This window comes from Ranitomeya imitator, chromosome 3 (genome assembly GCF_032444005.1).
Source record: "Ranitomeya imitator isolate aRanImi1 chromosome 3, aRanImi1.pri, whole genome shotgun sequence".
NCBI classification, from domain to species: Eukaryota; Metazoa; Chordata; class Amphibia; order Anura; family Dendrobatidae; genus Ranitomeya; species Ranitomeya imitator.
The window spans coordinates 810,261,437-810,270,967 of record NC_091284.1 but is presented as its reverse complement, the minus strand read 5'-3'; the positions used below and the strand labels follow the sequence as shown (position 1 = coordinate 810,270,967).

The 9,531-nt window shown below is 41.6% G+C and overlaps 1 protein-coding gene across 1 annotated transcript; it reads right to left on the bottom strand.

Moving 5' to 3' along the window:
* Nucleotides 1-869: 869 nt before the first annotated feature.
* Nucleotides 870-4,513, bottom strand: LOC138671789 (uncharacterized). The gene is made up of 2 exons (XM_069759925.1): nt 4,438-4,513; nt 870-1,357 (listed from the first exon to the last, which is right to left on the bottom strand). The coding sequence occupies exons 1-2, from the start codon at nt 4,511-4,513 to the stop codon at nt 870-872; spliced, it is 564 nt and encodes a 187-aa protein (XP_069616026.1).
* Between the last annotated feature and the right edge of the window lie 5,018 nt (nt 4,514-9,531).

Genomic DNA, 9,531 nt, shown 5'->3' with positions numbered 1-9,531 from the left:
CTTTTTATCATTAACTGAATCATGATCTAGTATGGAGGAGTAGTAGCAGAATAGCTCTAATAGCTACTGTTCAAATCCAAAATGGCAGAGGACTGAGTATTTTAATTTTCAGTGCTAAGCCTTCGGAGTAGAGACGGGCAAATGTTTTATTATTTAAGTTGCCAGTTTTGCAGAATTTTACCCAAAACTGCGACTTGTGAACAAATTCGCCAGGAACCTCAATACAGTAAATCCTCCAATTGCCAGGAAAATACATCAATAACACTCTTGAGATCTCCTAGGACCTGCTATTGAACCCATTTTGAGCTTGTAAATGAAAACACAGACTTAGTAATGTCCAGGAAGCACACTTTCTGTTACACACAAGCCTTGGTTTTAAGATTTTTGTTTAGAAATTATTAATTAAATTTAGCAAAATTATGACAGAGGGGTTTTAACCCCTTTCCAACATTGGGCTTAATAATGCGCCCACGTTGGACTCCCTCCCTTTGATGTGGGGCTTCGGCGCTGAGCCCACATCATTCCTGGCACATATCAGCTGTTTCAAACAGCTAACATGTGCTTCTAACAGCCTCGGGTGGAATCACAATCCACCCGTGGCTGTTAACCTGTTAAATGCTGCTGTCAGTCTCTGGCAGCGGCATGTAACTCGCAATTCCGGAAAGCGCGCCAGAAATCTCGCCCATCAGTGACCCCGTCACGTGATTGCGGGTCACCGATGGGTCGGCATGACAACCAAGGGTCTCCAGCAGACTTCTATGGTTGTCATTGCCAGATTGCTATGATCGCCGCCCGGGCTCCCTCCTTTATTTCAGTGTATGAAGAATAAAAACACAGTACTGCTATTAAGGTACTGTTCCTGCAGTATATCACAGATCAATCATGGCCGATATCACAGCTGGTGCAGACATGGCAGATGTCACAGCTGGAGGAGACATTGCAGATGTCACAGCTGGTGGAGACACGGCAAATATCACAACTGGTGGAGACATGGCAAATATCACAGCCGGTGGAGACATTGCAGATGTTACAGCTGGTGGAGACATGGCATGTGTCACAGCTGGTGGAGACATGGCAAATATCACAGCTGGTGGAGACATGGCAAATATCACAGCTGGTGGAGACACGGCAAATATCACAGCTGGTGGAGACATGGCAAATATCACAGCTGGTGGAGACATTGCAGATGTTACAGCTGGTGGAGACATGGCATGTGTCACAGCTGGTGGAGACATGGCATGTGTCACAGCTGGTGGAGAGATGGCATGTGTCACAGCTGGTGGAGATAAGGCAAATATCACAACTGGTGGAGACATGGCAGATGTCACAGCTGGTGGAGACATGGCATATGTCACAGCTGGTAGAGACATGGCAGATGTCACAGCTGGCAGAGACAATTTTCTTCTGTATCTTATGCCACATTACAGGTTTATCCAATTATGTGAGAAAACAGATAGACCGCACTACCGCCTAGATTCCTTAGTGGAAACTGCTCACCTGCAGTGGAAGTCAGATCTTCAGATCCCGGGTGCTGTGCCAGAAATGCATGTGGATATGTTCAATTGCGAAGAAGAAAGAGGCAGCACTCACCGATCATCCGAGACAGGTTAATTTATTCACACACGGTAAAAATCTTCACGGCCAGGGGTACTGTACAGTGAGAGCGGCAAGCCTGACGACGGCCGTTTTACGCCTGGTGGGCACTTCTACGGTGACCCTGGTGACCCGTAGCAGTGCCCACCAGGCGCGAAACGGCCGTCGTCAGGCTTGCCGCTCTCACTGTACAGCACCCCCGGCTGTGAAGATTTTTACCGTGTGTGAATAAATTAACCTGTCTCGGATGATCGGTGAGAGCTGCCTCTTTCTTCTTCGCAATTGAACATTTTCAGGTTTATATTGCTCCTTCCGCATTCATATTTATTGCAAACATTCTCGATTTATGCATTCGCCATTTCTCCCAGCCGAGGTCTGCAAATGTCTATGCAATAGATAGTTAATGATTCTTTATTACAAGTTCCAATGGTATGCGCAGAATTACGGAGTGAAATACTATTTTTAGGTAAATAAGGCAGGCGTCAACCCACTGGGAATAGGCTAGTCACAAAAATGTGTTCTGCAAAGTTTATTGATCAAACATGGGGGAAGATTGTCAAAGGAGAAGTCAGGGAAAGTGTCATCTCTTTTAAGATACATTCAATAGCTGGAGCAGTCTCTAGAGATGACCTTGGCACAGGACTTGAGAACAGCTGCGAGCTACAGATCAGTTATGTAGCGGCTTGTAGGAAAAAGACAAAAATCGATCTATTTTGGAAATAATCCAGGAAGACTTTGAGCTACAACCCTCAGCCGCCAGCATCTCGATGTTAAGTAGGATAAGGAGTTTACATCAAAACAGATTGCAGAAGGGATATAAATTTATATGCAGACAGATAGCAGATGTTGCCGTATTATACAGGACTTTTAGTTTTTGATCTTTAAGGTAAAAGGAATTGTTCACAAGACTAAGCCTGGTTTAGAAAAGAAAGCGATAATCAACTTTACTGATCCTCCGCCGCTGTCATTCTAACTCTTACCCGATCCTTACTGGTCTCTACTTTCTAGACCCAACTTACCACACAGAAAATGGAATTGGCCAAAGTGGTGACCCAGTGATCGACTGTAAGGACATTAACTGCCAACTCTGTGTACCAAGATGGCACAAGGTAATAGAAAACAGCGCTCTACAGGTGGGTATCAAAACGGAAGCTGTGGCAATTGGTGAAGGAGAACGTCACTGATTTTATTTTTAAACTCATCTAAGCTGAAGGCTTTGAACAAATCACTGTCTTCGAATCTTAAGGGGTTGTCCACTACTCAGACAATCCCTCTGTTTCTCCTATACTCACTTCAGTAAGGGGTTGTCCACTACTCAGACAATCCCTCTGTTTCTCCTATACTCACTTCGGTAAGGGGTTGTCCACTACTCAGACAATCCCTCTCTTTCTCCTATACTCACTTCGGTAAGGGGTTGTCCACTACTCAGACAATCCCTCTCTTTCTCCTATACTCACTTCGGTAAGGGGTTGTCCACTACTCAGACAATCCCTCTCTTTCTCCTATACTCACTTCGGTAAGGGGTTGTCCACTACTCAGACAATCCCTCTGTTTCTCCTATACTCACTTCGGTAAGGGGTTGTCCACTACTCAGACAATCCCTCTGTTTCTCCTATACTCACTTCGGTAAGGGGTTGTCCACTACTCAGACAATCCCTCTCTTTCTCCTATACTCACTTCGGTAAGGGGTTGTCCACTACTCAGACAATCCCTCTCTTTCTCCTATACTCACTTCGGTAAGGGGTTGTCCACTACTCAGACAATCCCTCTGTTTCTCCTATACTCACTTTGGTAAGGGGTTGTCCACTACTCAGACAATCCCACTGTTTCTCCTATACTCACTTCAGTAAGGGGTTGTCCACTACTCAGACAATCCCTCTGTTTCTCCTATACTCACTTCGGTAAGGGGTTGTCCACTACTCAGACAATCCCTCTGTTTCTCCTATACTCACTTCAGTAAGGGGTTGTCCACTACTCAGACAATCCCTCTGTTTCTCCTATACTCACTTCGGTAAGGGGTTGTCCACTACTCAGACAATCCCTCTGTTTCTCCTATACTCACTTCAGTAAGGGGTTGTCCACTACTCAGACAATCCCTCTGTTTCTCCTATACTCACTTTGGTAAGGGGTTGTCCACTACTCAGACAATCCCTCTGTTTCTCCTATACTCACTTCAGTAAGGGGTTGTCCACTACTCAGACAATCCCTCTGTTTCTCCTATACTCACTTCGGTAAGGGGTTGTCCACTACTCAGACAATCCCTCTGTTTCTCCTATACTCACTTCGGTAAGGGGTTGTCCACTACTCAGACAATCCCTCTGTTTCTCCTATACTAACTTCGGTGCAAGCGCTGTTCCAGCAGTGACGGCCCTTTCTCTAGCGGGCACCCATGACATTGCTACGTGATCCCTGTGGCCAGTGTTGGCTTCACTCTCCTCTCATAATTGACATCCATGCTAAGTGAGAGGAGATGTAGTTGATGATCTGTTTAGAGGAAAGGAGAGTGAAGCCAGGGCTGATTGACCACAGGGATCGCATGACATAATGTCACGAGAGCCCCAGGAAACCCAGTGCTGACATCACTGGGACAGCACTGGCACGGAGGGGAGTAGTATGTGTAATTATTTTTTTCCTGGGGGGAAACACAGGGATTGAGAAGGGGTTGTCTGAGTAATGGATAACTTCTTTAATGCCTGACTTGACCCCTTTTTATCTTTTCCCTGAGCAGTTAACCTGTTAAACCAATAACTTTCTACCTTTAACTGACAAACGCAAACATACCACATGTATAAAGAGAAACTGATCAAAGAAATGAAAAACCCTGAACTCTAATGTACATTTCACCTTTAGGTTCCTCAAGGCGAAACGCGTGTCGGAGCTCTGGGTTATTCACTTCTTTGGTCAGTTCCTCTTCATACATACCGTAGGTTTTCATTTGACAGCTGTACTTAATTTCTGCTATGCAATTATATTGTGACACATTATGTACTGTATAATTAATTATAATATCACATCTTTTTTAACTTTATACGTCTAATGCCCAGTCTCTTTATTTATAATAGAGCTGAATAGTGAGCAGTCCTATTTTACCCATATTTGATACTTTTTCTATGAACATCCTTCTAAGCTATATTTTTGCATATTTAATGTTCTAATAAAACTGAATTTGTAATTATTTTTTTGAGTGGTGATTTTTGTTTCTTTTATAGGTTTTTGCCCTGAAATGTGTTGATAGGAATATTGTATTATCTGATACCATTCTATTTCAATGTACAAAATAAAACTTTTCCACAAAGTGCAAATCTACTGTACCATTATAATCACATTCTAAAGGTTCCTTGTTGAGAAAGCGGAAATTCTATAAAATCAAGATATTGCGAAACGATTTCTATTGACGGCAGTTGTAATTACACTACATCAGCGGCAAATCAATCATTTCCTATAATTTATAATTCAATTTTCATTAGCACTGTCTTCCAAGAGGTCCAAGGTCTTATTTTCTGTGAAGGTTACAATTAAGTGAAGTCTATGCGGTGTGTAGAGTTCTTCTGGTGTCCAGAGTGCTGATATTCACAATAGTCATTTTTCCATGTACTTTCTGAAGACATTTATCAGACCCTTAAAGTGTTTATTTAAAGTTCTTAACATGTAAACCCATGTGAGCAACTCAGAGACTTCAAGCCCTGAAAATCTCTGACATAACTTTCTAAAACCCTGAAACAGAGCTCCAAATTCCCTGCTAAGCAAGAAGTATAAAACAGGATTGTTTAAGCCTGCAGTCGCCACAAGAGGGCGCTAATTGGATGTTGATGTTGAATTCAAGAATAGGTCAGTATGCAGCGAGCTCTGAAGCTCCCTCTAGTGGTGGCTGCAAGAAGCGAGAATGTGATGTCTTATATCTACGTTCAGGCAAGGGATTTTGGACAGAACTCTGGCTGGTGTAAGAATATTAGTAATGAACAAATCTGATTAGTTTCACATCTGAATTTTTTTAAAAAAAAATCACTAAATATTCAGATTCAGGAAAATCTAAAAAAAAAATGTTTTATAAAATTCGAGGTGAAATCAATTTTGCTATGTCTAAAATATATAATAAAAATAATAATATAATAATAATAATTATTATAATTATTATAATTATTATTATTAAAGTATGCCACATTTTGTACCTATTTTGATTGTTTTGCTATGTTCTACCCATCCACTTCTGTTTTTGTCGAAAATTCTTTTAAACTGAAAATTATAAGTTTATAACATCTCAAGAATAACTAATATATTTACGTGTTTTCCATATGTTCATAGCAGAAGATCTGAGAAGGCTCCAAACATTAAATGAAAAATGCTTTGGCATTCACGTGAACCCGTCACGTCAATAAAAGGAAAATAAAATCTCTATATAATATGTGCATTGTCTGCTGATTGTTATAAATGTCTGTCTGTAATTACCTTGTGCCTAATGGCATCCATCAAGGTGGAGAGAAACGACCTTTAAAAAAAAACCAAAGAATATAAATGTTATTTTGTGTATGAGGAATTGTTAAAAGGAATTGGATTTTTTTTTATATATATTTTTATGCACAATTAATCACTTCTGTATCGCTCGGCAACACATGCAAATGTAATTATTTTAATGTGAATTTATACTTAATGAATTTTTATGGACAATGAGGCTTGACAGTAATAATGTTAGCGTGATATGTGAAAAACAATGTCTAATGTTACAATGGTGAAAGATAATTGGAATGCTAATGAATGTCATTGAGAATATTCATGGCCAGTGTGCCCCAGAAGAAGCCGGCAGGCGAAACCGAGGATCACGAAGGAGACTTGTTTGTCACAAATTTTTATCTTCTTATGTGTCTGCTTTATAGCTGATGTTTATGAGTATAATAAATGTATTTTATGTACAAATTCCATTGGGCAGTGCTGCCCTGTGTATAAGTGGATCAAGAGGTAGGAAGCTATTTTTCGAGTGGAACCGTTGGCTTCAGCAAGGGATATCTGGAGGGATAGAAATTGAGTTATGTAGGACAACACTGGCCAAAAGAAACAACCATATTAAGTAATGGGAGGTTTAAAGAATTATTAGTTGTATTTTCTCTGTCCAAGTTCAGGATCCAGTTTTCAGCCATTCTTGGTTCGTGTGTCGATTGCTACCATTAGGGTGGTATCAATTTTACTCATATGCAAAATATTCCAAAAATATCCTGTCTTCTTCTACCCATTACAATGGGGCAAAACAGGTGTTATCCTCCATGCTCAGGTGCTATCTGAGTGTCTTTGGCGTGCTCGAATAATATGTTCGAGTCCCTGCAGATGCATGTCACTTATGTTTCTCCATAATAATCAGAATTCAAACAAATGTGTATAAACAACAAATATTTTATTAAGGTGCACAACTTCACAATACAAATTTAAACCAAATAATTAAAATTAAAAAAAAACAAAGAAAGCAAGGAGAGGCCGACGAGAGACATAAAATAATGAAGATAAGAAGACAATACAAGGGATAGCCACAATACTATCCATAAATGAGGATAACATGTATGTATATGCACATATGTATAACCACAAAGTTAATTACATTGTAATTCTGAAAGTCAGATCTATAGACATTTGGTGCAATGTAATGTACGCAAATAGTGCAGTGTAATACACAAAACACGAAATTAAATCAATAGGAAAGAGATAAAGATGCATTATACATAGTAACATAGTTATTAAGGTTGAAGGAAGACTATAAGTCCATCTAGTTCAACCCATAGCCTAACCTAACATGCCCTAACATGTTGATCCAGAGGAAGGCAAAAAAAAACCATGTGGCAAAGAGTAAGCTCCACATTGGGGAAAAAAATTCCTTCCCGACTCCACATACGGCAATCAGACTAGTTCCCTGGATCAACGCCCTAACAAGGAATCTAGTATACGGTGGTGGACAAAAATATTGACACCCCTGCAATTCTGTCAGATAATACTCAGTTTCTTCCTGAAAATGATCGCAAGCACAAATTCTTTGGTATTATTATCTCCATTTAATTTGTCTTAAATGAAAAAAACACAAAAGAGAATGAAGCAAAAAGCAAAACATTGATCATTTCACACAAAACTCCAAAAATGGGCCAGACAAAAGTAAAGAGCCAGAGGTGTAAAAAAAAAACACAGGAACAAAAAGAAATATAGCCAATCTAGGAATTGCTGCAGCATAATGTGATCAAGTCCAAAGGAGTTTGCTATGCTTACAGCAGATGAAAGGTTAATCAGCAGTTAAATAGATAGCTGCTGACAGAAGTGGTGAGCAGACAAACTGATCTGCAGAGAAGATACACACTGATGCAGCAGCATTGCACTGTGAAAGGTGTCATAGATGAGTTAGATATGCTATCAGCAGATAGATGATCTTTGTAGAAACCACAGGAGTTTGCACAGAAGATTGCCAGTTGGGTGGACTGATGAGGCAGTCTAAGGGTACCGTCACACTATACGATTTACCTACGATCACGACCAGCGATATGACCTGGCCGTGATCGTAGGTAAATCGTAGTGTGGTCGCTGGGGAGCTGTCACACAGACAGCTCTCCAGCGACCAACGATGCCGAGGTCCCTGGGTAACCAGGGTAAACATCGGGTAACTAAGCGCAGGACCGCGCTTAGTTACCCGATGTTTACCCTGGTTACAAGCGTTAAACTAAAAAAAAACAAACAGCACATACTTACATTCTGGTGTCCATCAGGTCCCTTGCAGTCTGCTTCCCGCATTCACTGACTGCCGGCCGTAAAGTGAAAGTGAAAGCACAGCCGCTGTGCTCTGCTTTCACTTTACGGCCGGCAGTCACAGTGCGGGAGGCAGACGGCAGAATGTAAGTATGTGCTGTTTGAAGAGCATAGAAAATGAATACTTATTTTCTCCAAACTAAAACAGCAGTGTAAAGGTACCGTCACACTGAACGATATCGTTAACGATATCGTTGCTTTTTGTGACGTAGCAATGATATCGTTAACTAAATCGTTATGTGTGACAGCGACCAACGATCAGGCCCCTGCTGGGAGATCGTTGGTTGCTGGGGAAAGTCCAGCACTTTATTTCGTCGCTGGATCTCCCGCTGACATCGCTGAATCGGCGTGTGTGACGCCGATTCAGCGATGTCACTGGTAACCAGGGTAAACATCGGGTTACTAAGCACAGGGCCGCGCTTAGTAACCCGATGTTTACCCTGGTTACCGTTGTAAATGTAAAAAAAGAAACACTACATACTTACATTCCCGGTGTCTGGTCATGTCCCTCGCCTTCAGCTTCCCGCACTGACTGGTGAGCGCCGGCCAGCCGAAAAGCAAAGCACAGCGGTGACGTCACCACTGTACTTTACGGCCGGCGCTCAGTCAGTGCTGGAAGCTGAAGGCGAGGAACATGACCAGACACCGGGAATGTAAGTTTGTAGTGTTTGTTTTTTTACATTTACAACGGTAACCAGGGTAAACATCGGGTTACTAAGCGCGGCCCACACATGATGAGAGCATTATACTGCCTCTGTACAAATACCTAGTTAGACCGCACATGGAGTACTGTGTCCAGTTTTGGGCACCGGTGCTCAGGAAGGATATAATGGAACTAGAGAGAGTACAAAGGAGGGCAACAAAATTAATAAAGGGGATGGGAGAACTACAATACCCAGATAGATTAGCGAAATTAGGATTATTTAGTCTAGAAAAAAGACGACTGAGGGGCGATCTAATAACCATGTATAAGTATATAAGGGGACAATACAAATATCTCGCTGAGGATCTGTTTATACCAAGGAAGGTGACTGGCACAAGGGGGCATTCTTTGCGTCTGGAGGAGAGAAGGTTTTTCCACCAACATAGAAGAGGATTCTTTACTGCTAGGGCAGTGAGAATCTGGAATTGCTTGCCTGAGGAGGTGGTGATGGCGAACTCAGTCGA